We start from the raw sequence: 15,660 nt of genomic DNA, 5'->3' as shown, positions 1-15,660 counted from the left end.
GCCCGAAAAAGCCCGCTTTATATGGACGGGCTTGGATCCGTCTATTTTTAATAAGGCCCGGCCCGGCCCGTTGACGACCCCTACAAGAGAGCAACAACAACCCCGAACTATGACGTTGATCACGGTTTGATTTGACCAAGCTGATCATCAACAGAAATTAAATAGCCAAGCATGCAAATTAGAACGATTTACCCATATATATGAGGAAATGTAGCCTAGATATGGTTCATTTTGAGAAATATTTGATTGATACCATCAACCTTAATTCTTAAAACGCTTGAATAAAGTTCGATTTTAGTCGAAAAACTAAACCATTTGCATCCATTCCAACCCTTACAACAGAGAATAAAATTCTCTAACATCACTTCTTAAGTTTTGTTCATTGAAGGAGATTCTAAGATCTCGATTGACACAGTAAATTATTGCATTGAGGTTTCTTGGAGAATCAAGTTTCCGGTCCATGGATATAAAAAGGTTGGCTACCCATTTTTCTCATGTTTTCTTCTTGCATGCTTGGTGTGAGGCAAATTTTGTGGCCGATTCCTTAGCAAACTTGGTTCATTCCCTCCCCTCTGCTTCTCTGTGGTCTTATCAGCCCCCGCTTCCTGTTTGCTCCGCCTTTTAGTTTGATCAGTTTGGAGTCGGTTATAGCCGTGATTTTTATTTCTAATTTTTGTTTTGATCGTATTGTTTTTTCCTCAAATAAAAAAAAAAACAAATAATAAAATTATAATGTATAAAGCCTCAAAAATCTTCCTAAACATTACCTATAGTTTCTCTCAGCCAAAGAAAAAGAATTTAGAGGTTTCCATTGGCCAAATAATAATTATAGACCTAAAGCTTGGCCGCGTAAAGAATAATCAACATACTAGATCACACCCGCGGGTGAGATATGACCACGCAAAGCCCAAAACCCCACACAGTACTTGGATCACAAAATCAACATAAACCCTTTCTGCTCTACACTCTTCCAAAACCAAATCGATCTTCCCTTAACCGCCAACAACCATGAGAAGGGCTTCCACTCTCGCCTCCTTCCCCATCCTCTCCCGATCCATCGCCACCCTCCACGGCGGCGCAACCGCCACGTCACCCTCCCACCGCCTTCTCCAGGTAGCTCTCTACAGCTCCGCCGGCGCCGGCTCTCATGGTCGCCGTCCCTGGTTCGAGTCATTTTCCGGCCGGAAGCTGGCCGTCGGCTTCGCCGGAACTCTGGCTTCGGTGGCTGTTGCCACGTCGCTCGCTCAGGAAGTCCACGCCAAAGAGCCGCCTCCGGCTGAGCTCGTCCCCAAGGAGGTTGTGCTGTACCAGTACGAAGCTTGCCCTTTCTGCAACAAAGTGAAAGGTGAAAAATGCTCTCTTTCTCTTTTGCTTCAGGTTCTGGAATTTTAGCTATGAATGTTGAATCTCATCCACTAGTTGTTGATATGTTCGATTTTAGTAGAAATGTTGTGTCTGCTAGTAAGGATGAAGCATTGAATTTAAACTGCGCATCGATTCGGTTCATCATTATGAAAGGAAATTAATCGGATTTTTTACTTGTAATCGACGAAACTTTTGCTTGGAATTGGAATTTGTTTAAACAGTAGTGCACTAGGGTTGATGGTACTGTGATAATCAGTTAAAAGTTTGAGTTTTTAACAAATCTCTCGAACACCTTAATTTGTATATTCGGTATTGTTACACAAGACTGTCCATTTATCGTGAGGTAACATGTTACTTTTATTTGGTTTTTTACGGGATGATTTGTTGTTTCAGCATTCTTGGACTACTATGATATACCGTACAAAATTGTGGAGGTGAACCCACTCAGTAAGAAAGAGATCAAGTTTTCGGAGTATAAGAAGGTTCCGATATTGATGGTGGATGGGGAACAGCTAGTTGATTCATCAGGTTGCTGTTCTTAGATTGTTTACTTTTTCACGGTTTGATTTCTACTTGTAATAGTATATTCTATGATTGGTTGAATTTTTGGTTATTTTCTGTTTGTTGAGATAGTTTTACATGTTTCAGTTAAATTTAATTATGCATCTGTTTGCAGATATAATTGATACCTTGACTGAGAAGATTCTTCCTGACAGAGTACCGCAGAGAGTAGCAGTTTCTACCTCAGAAGAGGATGATGAAGAGAAAAAGTGGCGCAAGTATGCTATCTTTTCTTTCTCTAGCTTATTGTGCTTATGTTCAGGTTTCGGAAAAGTACATCTCCAGTTCTCCACTGAGGCCAAACTCTTCATAAGTTAGATTTTTTTAACCGCTTTGATTTTAGTGCACCCTCCCAATTGCAAACTGATTTATAGTCATGTTATTAACTTTTTCAAATTGAGCTGTCCAAACATTTTGAAGTATTAGTGCTCTTCTCTAGTGTTGTGGCATGCCTGGAGCCTTTACATTCATGATCACATATTACTTGGTAGTAAGCTTGATACTAGAAATATTGATACTTGAGTGTGCTTATTATTGTGGTATAGGTGGGTTGATAATCACCTGGTGCATATGCTATCACCAAACATATACCGAAATACATCTGAGGCCCTTGAGTCCTTTGACTATATCACAAGCAATGGTAAGTACATCCCATATAATGCAGCATCTTGGGCCACTCTAGGGCAATTTTCTTTTTGTATTTACTGAAACATGTACTTTCTTCCATTTTCTGTATTACCATTTTGAACATTGACTTTGGTGATTATTAGTATTCTAAGTTTCTAACGTAGTTCCTTTGTAACTGCAGGTAATTTTAGTTACACAGAAAAAATTACAGTGAAGTATGCTGGTGCTGCAGCTATGTACTTTGTGTCTAAGAAACTGAAGAAAAAATATAACATTACTGATGAACGTGCATCCCTGTATGAAGCCGCAGAAACATGGGTTGATGCTTTAGATGGGCGGGAATTCCTTGGTATGTGCTCTAACTTGTGGCCTATGCACGTTGTGTTCCATAGAGATCGCATGAGATTATTACTTTTAATTAGCTGGTGATCAGGGATGCATTCATTAGGTGGCACACATAGACAAACAGATAGATGAATCTGCTTATGGCCAAGAAAAGAAGAAATACAGTTGTAGTATGTAATGCAATTCTTGATATGAAAGTATACTCACACCATAAAGGAAAACTAGTAAAATTATGTCTTTATTTGTCAAGTAGTCTCTTTCATCCAGTCTAAATTAGAAGTTATATTTTAGTCAATTTGAATAATAGTTATGCAATGAGAATACTGTCATTAGCATTAGTTGTTTCGGACAAAGTTTGTAACACTGTCTGATAACGACTTGAGTTTTGGTTTGCCTTGAGGTGAGCCTTGATAAGCAAGCTATGTGTTATCTCATTCTTATTCTTGTCCGGGAGACAATGTTCACGTTAATATGTTTCTTGTGTCAGGGGGGTCAAAACCTAATTTGGCTGATCTTGCTGTTTTTGGGGTGTTAAGACCTATCCGTTATTTGAGGTCTGGTAAAGATATGGTTGAGCACACACGCATAGGTGAATGGTACTCAAGAATGGAGCGTGCTGTAGGAGAGCCTTCAAGGATTAAGGAGTAGATGGGAAATCCTCTGGAGTTGGTAGCTGGATTGAGTGGATTCTATACTTCATTTTTGAGTTTGCCGTTTCCGTCGCCAAACTAAATCAAATACAAAGAACAAACATTTCTCCGGGAACCAGTTATAAATTAACTGGGATATATGCAATATTTTTGCTACCGTTCGATTATTTTGATAACCGAAATTGTTTATTATCACACTAGATATGATTGTTCAGCAGTGTAGGGAATAAAAATCTCAGTTGTGGATCATCTGTGGTAACTTTGTTCAGATCTAATTAATATCCTTGACAACCTACTCTGTCAATTTGATTGATTTAAAGAATGAACCTTTGCTCTTATCGTAGTTTTAATGCTTTTGAACAATTCTAGGTTTGGTGCTGGAGCTGTTTGTCCTTTGTTCGCGCCATGGGAACATCATCTAGGTTGTAAATCCATTGCACCTCTTGAAGAAAGTCAAGAAACAGAGCCCTTATATGATTCTTTTAGCTATCAAAATAGTATTTTCCTTGCCCTAAAGAAGCATAAACTTTGCCCTAATTGAAGATGTGCATAAATTCGAAGTGTTCAAGACATGCAGAAGCAATGAGAGACTCTCTTACTAGTGCAGAGGTCGATACACATTTTGTAAGCAAACTAAGCATGATTGGTTGGGACTTTTCAACTTTCATTTCCGTTCGGTTTGTTATTTATTATTCTGAGAAAAGATCTATATTTCTTTTTAATAAAATTTCTCTCGCACCGTCAGAGTTTAAGTGAAGGGAAAAAATAAAAAACAAAAATTCGAGTGGATGCACTTTGGAAGCATCTCGAGAAATGTCTAGTATGTTCAGACTGATCGTTTGTCTTCACGCGCACGTCAACCCGAAGGGCCATACTGAAATTTACACAAACTCCAAGTCCGAAAAATTAAAAAGAAAAACAAAAACTAGGAGGACCTACCTGATATTTCACATTCCCACGGCCCTAGCTCACTACTCATAACACCACGAACCGTCTCCGCCTAGGTTACGCTGCTGCGCTTCGTTATCCTCATCACTACTTCAAAAACCCAAACCCTCAGTTTCGGTAAATATCATCGGAAAAATTATCGCCGACGAGACTCATGGGGGCTTCTCAGGCCGCCAGTCTATGGGTTCTGCTGGGCTTGGGCTTGGCCGGAATCCTGATAATGACTCGGAAGCTGAAGCAGGTCATCCGAGAAGACTTCGGCGCCTTCGTTGAGAAGCTTCAGCTCCTCCCTCCTCCGCAGCCGGCTCCGCCCAAAGCTCCCCACCCCCTCACCGGCCTCACCTTCGCCGTTTCCGACGTGTACGCTCTCTCTCTCTCTCTCTCTGCCACTCGTTTTTTTTTTTGTTTACTGATTAAAACCCTAACTGAGGGTATTGAAAGGTGTTTTGGCTTTAGATAAAGGGAGAGAGGACTTTGGAAATTTTGTATTGCTGTTTTATATTTTTATGAGATGGAGTTATGGTTAGTGTGGTGTGCATTGTTCGTCTTTCATTTTCGGCGCATTTGATTTTGGTTTAATTGAAACTGAGACTGAATTTGAGCTGTGTTGTAAGTAGTACTTTGTGTGATGTGCTTTGTCGAGAGTGTTTAGTACAGTATAAAGCATGAGTCTATGGACTTTGGAGTACAGTGTTTGGGTTTATGGTGAATGTGACTACAAATATATGAACAGCTTTTTTGTCCGTCGAATACATGTTTGTTCTTTGAAGTTTTAAATTTTGGGAACTTTATGTTATCCAGAAAGTGAAGAAATTTGTAATGTGGTTGACAGGTTTGATATAGAGGGATATGTGACTGGATTCGGTCATCCTGATTGGGCTAAAACACATGATCCAGCTTCTCGGACATCTCCTGTGGTTACCATGCTTGTTGAAGGAGGAGCCACATGCATTGGAAAAACTGTTGTGGATGAATTGGCATATAGGTACGTATTATTGAGCATATGTGAATTTTCCTGGTGCTCGTCCTAATTGATGTTTTGGGACTTACTACCATTATCGGAGTTAATAATAGGTCTATTCAAGTCTCCCTCTTGTATTCACCGATACAATGTGCTGGTGCCAGATATTAGTGCACAATAGACATCTCTGTTGACCTTTCAGTGTATCTATTTTCAGTTTAGATTAATTCATGTAAATTCCTTTTGGCATGTTTATTTTCAGCATTTCTGGAGAAAATGAGCATTACTTTACACCTACCAACCCTACAGCGCCATCAAAAACACCAGGTGGATCCTCTAGTGGAGCTGCGGTGGCTGTAGCGGCTAATCTTGCTGACTTTTCCCTGGGTGAGCTTCATCTTTTCCTTGTTTTTCTCAAAATGTTGTACATCCACTTTAACATTTCCCCTTGATTTATTATTTTTCATTGAACACACAAACATTGAAGATGTACGAAGGGCTTGTGGGGGTTTCAAAGGCAATTAAGTTTGTTCTTTGTCGGATTTGGTTTTCTTTTTCAGATATTTAAAGTTCTCTTATCTTGGAACTGCAGTATGCTCGTAGCATTAACATGCCTTGAAATTCTCTTTTCTTCAATTGTTGAGCTGATAATGTTGTTTTTAAAACGTATGATATTTACCATCTACCCTTATGTATCTATGGCCAAGCACATCTTTGCTTAGAAGATAAATCAAATATGGAGATAAAATCGTCTATAAGTTCCTTTACAGTGATGCATGATTCCTTCATTAATCTACGTCCTGTTTTAAGTACAAGTTAAGGTGTGTTTGAACCATTTAGATAGGTACCAAACATCTATCGAACCGGTGTAGGTAAATACAGTTGTTTGATAATTTGCTAACATCATGGTGCAGGTATTGATACTGTTGGTGGTGTTAGAGTACCTGCGGCGTTTTGTGGCATTATGGGATTCCGACCTTCACATGGGGCAGTTTCTCACACTGGAATTATACCTGTTTCTACAAGTCTTGATACCGTTGGTATGTATGAGTTTTCGTATACATCTTCAAGAATATATGATAATGTGCAACTATGTACGTGCAAGAAAAATCAAACAAACCTGTAATGTTATGTTTGCCGACTCTATTGTTATCAAGGAGATAAAATTAGCTAGAATTTTGAATTTGTGGATTTTGTTCCTATACTTGTGCAAATATCATCTAGTAATGGCCGTGCACCTAGTTCTTCTCTAAGGTGTTGATGATGGTGCATGGTTCAGTTATAGACAGATCAATTTTTTTTTTCAATCTAAGGTGTTGATAGAAGAAAATATAGACTTTATGGCATATAGTTCTGGATTGTTGGACCACTGCCTATAATTTGGTAAATAATCAACTTCTTTTTAATGTGGCATTAAATTGCTGTTTTTGGACAATTATTTATTAAATAGTATGTTGAGGTATAGAAAAGTAAGCATAAGGTATCTGGCGTCCCTTAATGTTCTCATTGTGTTGACTTCTTAGAGCACTTCTGCAGGATGGTTTGCCAAGGATCCTAAGGTTCTAAGTAGGGTTGGTCACGTGTTGCTGCAACTTCCCCTTCCATTTTCACGCAGTCCAAGACAAATTGTGATGGCTGATGATTGCCTACAACAAGTAAAGGTTCCTACTGACAGGATTGCTCAAGTAGTTGTCAAATCCACTGAGAAGCTTTTTGGAAGTATGTTTTTTCCCTTTCGTTTAGAGACCTGTTCTATGTTACTTGTCCAGGGTGGTCAGGTGTATTATTGTTATCATTTTGTATTTTGCCAAGCTTTACACTAGTCACTGCTAGCACCATTGGTTTTATCATTAGGGTCTGTGAATGTCTACACTTGTTCAGAGTGTTTTGTTGTAAAAGGAAATGGTGAACTGCAAATGTTCTTCTAGTGCTGTTTTCGAAAATGCTCTGATGATTTCTCAATATGCTGGTTCAGGACAAGTATTGAAGCATGAAAATCTTGAGGACTATTTCAATTTGAAAGTTCCAAGCTTGAGAAAGTTTCATGGTGAGAAGACAAATGGTGTTGTAAAGGCTTCATCAATAAAACTGCTTGCCAATGTTGCTCAGTTTCTTCAAAGGTGAGGTTACTTGGCCATTAGTAAATCTTATGCTTGATCTGGAAGGAGGAAGCTGAAACTCTTGAAGTGAGGGAGAGTGTATAATTTGATAAGATAGTATTTCTTTATAGGAAAATGTACTTGGCAAAGATGTGGGAAATGTCTGAAAATAGTATTGGCTCATTAAGCATTTGCATTGAATTAGTGACATATCATTTAGATGTAAAATTTCCACTTACATGACTCCAATCCCTCCTCGCTGTAGATATAGAAACCTATGGTTATTTGAATTGTACAATCTAAGATGATACATATTCAATTTTGCTATGGTTTTATTTGATCGGTTGTATTGTACATTTTTATAGATTTTTCATAAGGAGGCAGTTTCTCATTTTCTTTGTCATTCGATTGTCTTCTTGTTTTGTGCTTCCTTTGAACAGATATGAGTTCAAACAAAATCATGACGAATGGATTAATTTGGTGAAGCCTACTTTGGATCCTGCTACTTCAGCTCAGATATGTGGGCCACCGGAGTCATCAGAAATGGAGGTTGAGATCTGCAAGTCCATTAAAAATGAATTGCATGCAGCTATCAACTCTCTATTGAAGGTATTATTATCTGTTATTAACTAGTCAATGTTTTCCTTATGAATGTTGTGTAGTCATATAGATACATGAATGGCAGCTCCCTAATTGTACTAATTAAGCCAGACTACTGCTTTTTCATCTGTATCTATCTTTTCTTTGAGTGGGCTCATTTCATGTTTAATTTTCTTCTGTAGGATGATGGGATTCTGGTGATCCCGACTGTGGCAGATCCTCCTTCAAAACTTGGTGGGAAGACTCTCCTCTCTGAGGAATTCCGTAGTCGTGCTTTTGGTTTGTTAAGTATTGCAAGCCTATCAGGATGCTGTCAGGTGAAAATCTTCCCCCCTCCTCCTCTCTCTCTCTCTCTCTCTGTGTTCATAGTAGTGTAGTTTCTTTTAATGACCTTTGTTATTTTGATCTCCAGGTCACAATACCACTTGGACTTCATAACAAGAATCCTGTTTCAGTTTCTTTTATAGCCAGGCATGGGGGTGATCGCTTTTTACTAGATACATTGCAGACAATGTACAAATCTTTACAGGAGCAGGCTGATCTTGTTACAAACACCAAATTATCAAAAAATGCACTCACCAGAGAGCAATCTGCTGAAGTTTCCAAGGAAAAGGTAGATCATCATTATCGTGCTTTGTGCGTTTTACTGTGTTGCTGTCTCTCTCATGTCCTTGTAAATAAATGGCATCAGGATATTATAATCAAATTTGCCATTACTTGACAAACTCGAATTTTGCAAGCATTTTACCATCTGTATGTTGATAAAAATGTTAATTTGTAGACTATTGACTTTGCTATTCATTTGAAGTAATTAGCGTTTTCATATCCTAAATGACCTCTGTTGTCTTCTTTACAACATATTTAGGGAAACAAAGCATACAAAGACAAAGAGTATCAGAAAGCTATTGGGTTTTATTCAGAAGCCATAAAACTTGGTGGCAATAATGCAACATATTACAGTAACAGGGCCGCAGCATATCTGGAAATTGGAAGGTACTGCATCATGTTTGGGTTTTTAGCTACTTAATTTATACTTGGTATAGGCTTATGACTTATTTCTTTTCTCCCGACCAGTTTCGTTCAAGCTGAGGCGGATTGTAGTCAGGCTATCAACCTCGACAAAAAGGTAACTTCTTTTCTCCAAAAAGACACGTTATATAACTCATTAACTAATAATTGTTATATAACTGACTTATTTATCAACTCCATCATTTGCATGCAAATATTTTTCTTGTCTTTTCTTTTGCTGAGTTTACTTTATGGTTGTTCAGAATGTGAAGGCTTATTTTCGAAGAGGCACTGCAAGGGAGGTCCTTGGGTACTATAAGGAGGCAATTGAAGGTCAGTTTGGCTTCTTTATTAATTATTTAACACTTCTAATGCTGTTCCATATCTAACAAGGAAAAAAAAGCCTGTAGAATTGTAATGGAAATAATATGAGCCGGATACATAGATATATTCTGGCTTGGAGTAAAATATTTCTCATCAGTTGTATTATCCTGCAGACTTTAAATATGCACATGTTCTTGAACCGACGAATAAAAGAGCAGCTGCTGCTGCTGATAGATTGAGGAAGTTATTTCTTCAATAAGTGATCAAGTCCATGCGCAATTTTTAGAAAGCACAAGAAAAAGTTTCTGCAAATCGTTAAAGTTCACTCCGCCTGGAAAGACAATTTATACAGTTGACAGTTTGCACAGCAGTTCTGATGAGAAGGGATGCTTTTAGGAGGGGGTCTGAATTATTGTTTGATCTGAAAAGTTTTTGGAGCATTAGATTATTGTCATTTATTATTGTCACAACATATGTAACTAGTCAATTTTGTTTCTCTAAATATTCTCTGTTGTAGCAATTCTAAGCTTTGAGCTGAGCTTTAAAGCATTTGATCATGGTTGAGCAAAGCCATTATGATAGCATTTTCTCCAACTTCTTAATTTCTTTTTGGTAGTTCAAATTTTTAGTAATGCATTATAATGTCATAATGCATGGCTCGCTAAAAAGCATGCCAAAATATAAATGCTCAAAGACTGATGCCATAACTGGAATGTGTCAATGCGTCCTTTGCATATACACCTAGATGCAGTGCCAACTCCAAAAGCAACAACACCAACGCCTACACTGCAGGTTACAGTGAACCTTAGCCAATCTTGGAAACAAATAATACAACTGCAAGGAGGTTCAGGCAACTACGAGGGATGTTCGGGTGTTAAGGTAACGCAAAATTGAAAATTCTCATGTACACGGAAAACAACATAAAAAAAGCGCATAATTCTCATTCGTTAATATCTCGTTGGTCAGTCTACTCCAAACTATTACATACCAAACTCCAAATCCTCTACATACTAAACAAACTAATACCCAGGTTAGATCTGAGCACGCTTTCTCTTATTAGCTCCACCCCTTTCCAAACTTTCTTTGATGCAGGAATAAGCATTGCCCATACTTTCTTTTGCTTGTTCTGGCAGGTTCAAGGGGGTCAAAGTCTCCATTTCTTCAATTTCTGTTATATCTCTACATACTCTGAGTTGTAAAATAAAATCAGAAATCATATAAAGCAGAAGAAAAAATACTCCAGATTTTATTTAAATTACAAGAGGAAACCAAAACAGGTGATATAGGAATCTATGGCTTGAAGGAGAAAAGTAACAACTCACCTTTTTTCTTCTTCTTCTATCTGGTTCACGGGGGCAGCAATCCCTTCTTCAGTTGGTACCATATTCTTCTTTAACTGGATCAGGCAAAAAGAAAAGAAGAAAATAAAGCTTAAATGCAGAACTGCAGAAGCATAACACAACAACAATTAGCAACAAATCACCTCAAAAATATTATAGCTAGGCTGCCAAAGTTCTGAAAAATCTCATTTGCAAAACTCGTATATTCTAACATCCCGTCAAATACATGAATACCAACAATATTTGTGAACCACCCGCCAAATAAAGCAAACGGTCTTTTATAAACCATAAGCGAGACAAAGAGCACACCACTAAAGGACCAGCGAAGTGCTTCAGAAAAGTATCAACATCAGTCAATCCATCAAAAAATTTTAAACCAAATCTCATTCACAGGGGGGAAAGAGTCAAATCTTGCTTTGTTCAGAGATTTCCCAATAAATTTGGAGGGAAAAGGGCAGTGCAGACACAATATTAAGTGCCGAAGGAGGCATTATAGCACGCAAACCTCTTTCAGCACTTAAAGAAGCACAATATGAAGTGCCGAAAGAATAGGTTTTGGAGATCAGATCAGAAAGAGGTTTGCAGATAAAATAGTAGGTAACAACTAACGGTGGTTTTTTTTTTTTTTTTTTCCCTCTTTTCCTCTAGAATGAAATAGACAGAACCTAGTGGCAGGGATGAGAATAACACAAATCAGAAACAATCCAGATGCACAAAGCATAGGTTTTGGAGATCAGATCAGAAAGAGGTTTGCAGATAAAATAAGTAGGTAACAACTAACAGCGGTTTCATTTTTTCCGCTTTTTCTCTAGAATGAAATAGACAGAACCTAGCGGCAGGGATGAGAATTAACACAAATCAGAAACAATCCAGATGCACAAATTCCAGTGTGAAAATGTCCTCAAATGTCCAAAAATGATAAAAAAAAGTATGCCTCATTTTTATATCACTAGGCAAGCCCTAGCTAACAATGTAAAATAAGACAACTTTGCTAATTGCAAACGTTGGGAGCAGCAAAGGGACTCAAACGCACGATCAAATGTACACCTAATAACTTTCTCAATTTGTTCGAAGCTGCTGCTCATTAATTACTTCTAAGTTGATTTTGCAATACATGGCTGCAAACCTTAAAATCATTACCGGGCAGTCCTTGACTAATTTGCAAATCTTACTCAGTATTTAATGTTTGATATTCCTGATAAGGTTCCTACACTTTGTTCAATAGGTCAAACAAAACGTTCATTGAGACATGTACACACACAATCCAAATAACACTTTCAGTCCATGCAAGCATACACACAAAACAAAACGGCAACAAACAGAACAAAAAGGAGGAAAGAATTGCGTCCCCACTCCTTAACAAACTACATTCCCTCTTCTCCTTTCGATAATGCACTTCCCTCCAAGGCTTCTACCTCACAAAACCAAGAGCACACTGATATAACAAACCCCATTTTCCATACACCAAAATGAATTCCAACTGGTTCGAGCAACGCAATCCCAACACCCTCATTTCTAAACAAAACCAAGCCGCCCCGAAACCGCATTGCATAATCAATTTCTAAACAAAACCAAGCCGTCGAAACCGCATTGCATAATCAGAGACAAAAGCAAGCACCCTAATTCAATCATTCAACATGATGCAATAGCAAATACGTACACCCCGGAGATTGCAGCGATCAAACAAGAGCATAGCGAACATAAAAAGAATAGAGGAAAGGATTTGTGCATTACCAGTTGATTAACTTGGTCCTCAGCATCAGCCATATCCCCCTCCTATGTCAAAGAGGTCAACATAAGAATGGAGAAATAAAATAAAAGAGAAAAGTTACAAGGCTAAAGCAGTTGTGTGTCAAGGGGAGAGATCAACATAATAGAGAAACTGAAGTTTACAAGGAGGAGGGAGAAGTCAAGATAACAAAACAAAACATAAAATAAAAGAGAAAAGTTACAAGACAAGCAAGCAAGAGGATCGATCAGTACACACGTACCCTCTTGTCCTTTTTCCAGTCCTCATATTCTTCACGAAAAATGCTATTCTCGAGGGCGGCCTTCACAGTCTCCAAATCGTTGAGGGTGCTACACCTATCCATATGCTCTCTCACCCTTTTCAGGAAAATCTTGATGCCCCGGGAATACATAAGGCATCCGCGGAGGTGGGGAATCATCATATCCAGGATCTCATCCTCATCGCCTTCTTTCACACTCAATCCCTTCTTCCTGGACAGTAACAACAGATCCTCGATGCAATTTTGTCTCGTTGTAGGATCATCTTTTAAATCATCTTCATCTTCATCTTTTTCAAATCCAGATCCGAATCTTCTTCATCTTCAGACTCCTCCCCCGAGCTCTCCTCCTCCTCATCCGCCGAACCTTCCTCCTCCTCCTTCTTCTTCTCCACGCCGCGGCGGCGGTTTGAAAGATACTCGACAACTTCTCTAACCAACTTTACGTCGATCACACTCCTACCTTTTAGGAGCTCTTCTCTGATCGCAACGCTAATCTCGCCGATCACTATTGTCCAAAAGCATTCCTTGTATTGTTTGAGGAACGAATCGATAGCCTCGACGGCTTTTGCGCGAGATAACCCATCTAGAGCGATCGTCACCCCTTTGGATTGGACTATCCTTAACACGTCATTGGCCTCCTCCGTCAAGATTATCGGTCTCCACTCCATCATTTTCTTTCTTCGTTTTTTCGCTCTGGTATCCTTCACCGTCCCCAAACTATGCTGCCAAGGCCAATTTGATACCCGAACTCTCAAAAGTATCAATGTGATACCCAAACACGTATTTTGACATCAACGTGATACTTCCGTCAAAAATTCCTAACGGGACCGTCTGTTTGCTGACGTGGCAAACACGTGGGTTCTATGTGATATTTTTATCAGGAGCAGAATAGTCTTTCACTATTAAGTAATTAAAAAAAACAAAAAAAAACACAAAGCTCTCTCTCTCCCCCCACAGTCCCACACCATCCCCCCCCCCCCTTTGATCGGCGACTCCTAAACCCCAAAAACACCAAAGCACAGAGCTCCTCCATCTCTCTCTCTCTCTCGCTCTCCCTCCTCTAATCGGCGACTCTCGTCTGGTTTGATTGGGGAGGGTTCTAATTTGGCGATCACCGAGAGGGCGACGACGAATTTGAGGGCCTCAGTGATATTTTCTAGCGGGAGGGATTGAGAATTTGAGGAAGACTTGGAGGAGTGAGAGGAGAGGTAGGAATTGATGGAAAGTGGGTAAAAAGGTGAGAGAGAGAGTGAATTCGGGAGAACCGACTCCAGCCCCCCCCTTCTTTCTCTTTCTCTTCTCTTCAGACCCGGAACCCATTTCCGGTGGAATCACCGCCGCCGGCCTCATCACCGGCTATTAGAGGATCCTCTCTTCCTCCTCTTGCATCTAAGGTAAGATTTCTGAATTGGGTAGCCTTGATTTGAGAAGAAATTGAAGAGGGATTTCCAGAAAAGGGGGAAATCGGAGATTCCTTCGATCTCCGGTTTCCGGCGGGTTCCGACCGGATTTCTTTGGGATTTTTGTTGCTGGGTCGAAGTTAACCTTCATTCCTAACCTCTTGCAGCTTTTCATGATCGGTGGAGGAAGATTTGAAGGTGTTTGAGAGTGTGAACAGTGGCGTGAACAGTAACTGACGAGTTCTTGGTTTTTTTTGGTTGATTTTTCCGGCCAAATCGTTGAGAATTGTTGATTGTTGCAGGTGGGATTCCAATTTTGGGAGTGGAGATGGGAGATTGAAATTTTGGATTAGAAGTTGAATTGTTTGTTCTTGTTTTCTCAATTTGAATTGGATTAGAAGTTGTCAAATTGCTGCATTTGCATGTAATGTGATATTTTTGATGTTGGGGGCGGTAACTGTGGTCGGGGCCGAGCTCGCGTTCGAGGCCGAAATCGGAATTCATTTTGGGGTGAGTGGTTGGTGGCTGGTGGCGGAGCTTGCTTCGGAGGTGCGGCGGTTTAATTAGAACAGAAGAAGAAGAAGAAGAAGAAGAAATGAAAAGAAAAATAAAAACAAAAATGAATTAACAAAAACAAAAGGGTAAGTTGGTCATTTAACTTCTTTTTTTGTCTCCACGTGCTTGCCACATCATCAAATAACGGAGCCGTTAGGAATTTTTGACGGAAGTATCACGTTGATGTCAAAATATGTGTTTGGGTATCACATTGATACTTTTGAGAGTTCGGGTATCAAATTGGCCTTGTCAGCATAGTTTGGGGACGGTGACTGAACTTTTCTCTTTATTTTATAGTCGACCTGCCTATTTTGTTTTAGGTTACGAAACCTGGCAGTGCTGGCACCGCTTTAGCTAAAGCCCAGGGCTTGACGGCCCAATTTTAACACATGAGAGCCCAGTCCACCAGAAATTATACCAACTCAAAATTCAAATTTATACACTAGATCGAGTAGAAAAAAATCAAAAATTGAAAGAGGAAAGATTTTATTCTTTTTCTTCAAGTAGGGTCGTAGGGACTGCGTGAACGCAAGCCCCCATGGTAAGAAATTATGACGTTGGCTCTCCTACTATGACGAGCACCCCTCCTAAGTGCAACGGAAGTCACAAGTCTAGGGCTCTAGGCCATGTTCTTGATCGCCCATTGTCCCCGTTCAGGTAAGTAAAGAGGAAAGATTGAAACAAAAGTATACCAACTCAAAATTCAAATCTTTAGAATGTCGACTAGATTAGAAAAAATTGGACGGGTCAAAAATTGAATCAAAATTATACTATTTTAGAAATATTGAGGCTTCTTGGTGATCGAGGAAGAACTCCTAGATTTAATCCAGATCACAAGTTAAGTTTCTTTCCTACCCCGACGAAACAT

At 39.3% G+C, this 15,660-nt stretch overlaps 3 protein-coding genes and 1 non-coding gene across 4 annotated transcripts; 2 read left to right on the top strand and 2 right to left on the bottom strand.

Moving 5' to 3' along the window:
* Positions 1–903: 903 nt before the first annotated feature.
* On the top strand, positions 904–3,886 carry LOC133743850 (uncharacterized). The gene is made up of 6 exons (XM_062171904.1): positions 904–1,345; positions 1,759–1,893; positions 2,042–2,144; positions 2,472–2,566; positions 2,735–2,902; positions 3,386–3,886. Exons 1-6 carry the CDS (start codon positions 1,009–1,011, stop codon positions 3,544–3,546), a joined length of 999 nt encoding a protein of 332 aa, XP_062027888.1. The 5' UTR covers positions 904–1,008; the 3' UTR covers positions 3,547–3,886.
* A 618-nt stretch (positions 3,887–4,504) lies between these two features.
* Positions 4,505–10,082, top strand: LOC133743847 (translocon at the outer membrane of chloroplasts 64). The gene is made up of 13 exons (XM_062171901.1): positions 4,505–4,856; positions 5,329–5,481; positions 5,720–5,844; positions 6,372–6,497; positions 6,994–7,176; positions 7,433–7,577; positions 7,997–8,165; positions 8,339–8,473; positions 8,569–8,769; positions 9,022–9,149; positions 9,231–9,282; positions 9,428–9,497; positions 9,662–10,082. Exons 1-13 carry the CDS (start codon positions 4,651–4,653, stop codon positions 9,745–9,747), a joined length of 1,779 nt encoding a protein of 592 aa, XP_062027885.1. The 5' UTR covers positions 4,505–4,650; the 3' UTR covers positions 9,748–10,082.
* Positions 10,083–10,404: 322 nt separating this feature from the next.
* On the bottom strand, positions 10,405–13,557 carry LOC133743851 (uncharacterized). The gene is made up of 4 exons (XM_062171905.1): positions 12,820–13,557; positions 12,563–12,604; positions 10,811–10,884; positions 10,405–10,676 (listed from the first exon to the last, which is right to left on the bottom strand). Exons 1-4 carry the CDS (start codon positions 12,997–12,999, stop codon positions 10,520–10,522), a joined length of 453 nt encoding a protein of 150 aa, XP_062027889.1. The 5' UTR covers positions 13,000–13,557; the 3' UTR covers positions 10,405–10,519.
* Positions 13,558–15,303: 1,746 nt separating this feature from the next.
* LOC133707594 (U1 spliceosomal RNA) lies at positions 15,304–15,457 on the bottom strand. Its single transcript, XR_009845208.1, has one exon. It is a non-coding gene; the product is annotated as a U1 spliceosomal RNA (small nuclear RNA).
* Positions 15,458–15,660: the final 203 nt, after the last annotated feature.

The sequence above is a fragment of the Rosa rugosa genome, chromosome 4, assembly GCF_958449725.1.
Source record: "Rosa rugosa chromosome 4, drRosRugo1.1, whole genome shotgun sequence".
In the NCBI taxonomy this organism is placed as follows: domain Eukaryota; kingdom Viridiplantae; phylum Streptophyta; class Magnoliopsida; order Rosales; family Rosaceae; genus Rosa; species Rosa rugosa.
This window is presented reverse-complemented; position numbering and strand designations above follow the sequence as displayed.

Excerpts from the sequence above, each read along its gene's own strand:
- LOC133743850 (XM_062171904.1), top strand. The coding sequence starts at position 1,009 with ATGAGAAGGGCTTCCACTCTCGCCTCCTTCCCCATCCTCTCCCGATCC. Across the intron at positions 1,894-2,041 it reads ACAGCTAGTTGATTCATCAG|ATATAATTGATACCTTGACT; the intron begins GTTGCTGTTCTT and ends ATCTGTTTGCAG. Across the intron at positions 2,567-2,734 it reads TGACTATATCACAAGCAATG|GTAATTTTAGTTACACAGAA; the intron begins GTAAGTACATCC and ends TTGTAACTGCAG.
- LOC133743851 (XM_062171905.1), bottom strand. The coding sequence starts at position 12,999 with ATGATGATTCCCCACCTCCGCGGATGCCTTATGTATTCCCGGGGCATC. Across the intron at positions 12,605-12,819 it reads ACTGGAAAAAGGACAAGAGG|GAGGGGGATATGGCTGATGC; the intron begins GTACGTGTGTAC and ends TCTTTGACATAG. Across the intron at positions 10,885-12,562 it reads AGGACCAAGTTAATCAACTG|TTAAAGAAGAATATGGTACC; the intron begins GTAATGCACAAA and ends TGCCTGATCCAG.
- LOC133743847 (XM_062171901.1), top strand. The coding sequence starts at position 4,651 with ATGGGGGCTTCTCAGGCCGCCAGTCTATGGGTTCTGCTGGGCTTGGGC. Across the intron at positions 8,166-8,338 it reads CTATCAACTCTCTATTGAAG|GATGATGGGATTCTGGTGAT; the intron begins GTATTATTATCT and ends TTTCTTCTGTAG. Across the intron at positions 8,474-8,568 it reads GCCTATCAGGATGCTGTCAG|GTCACAATACCACTTGGACT; the intron begins GTGAAAATCTTC and ends TTTGATCTCCAG.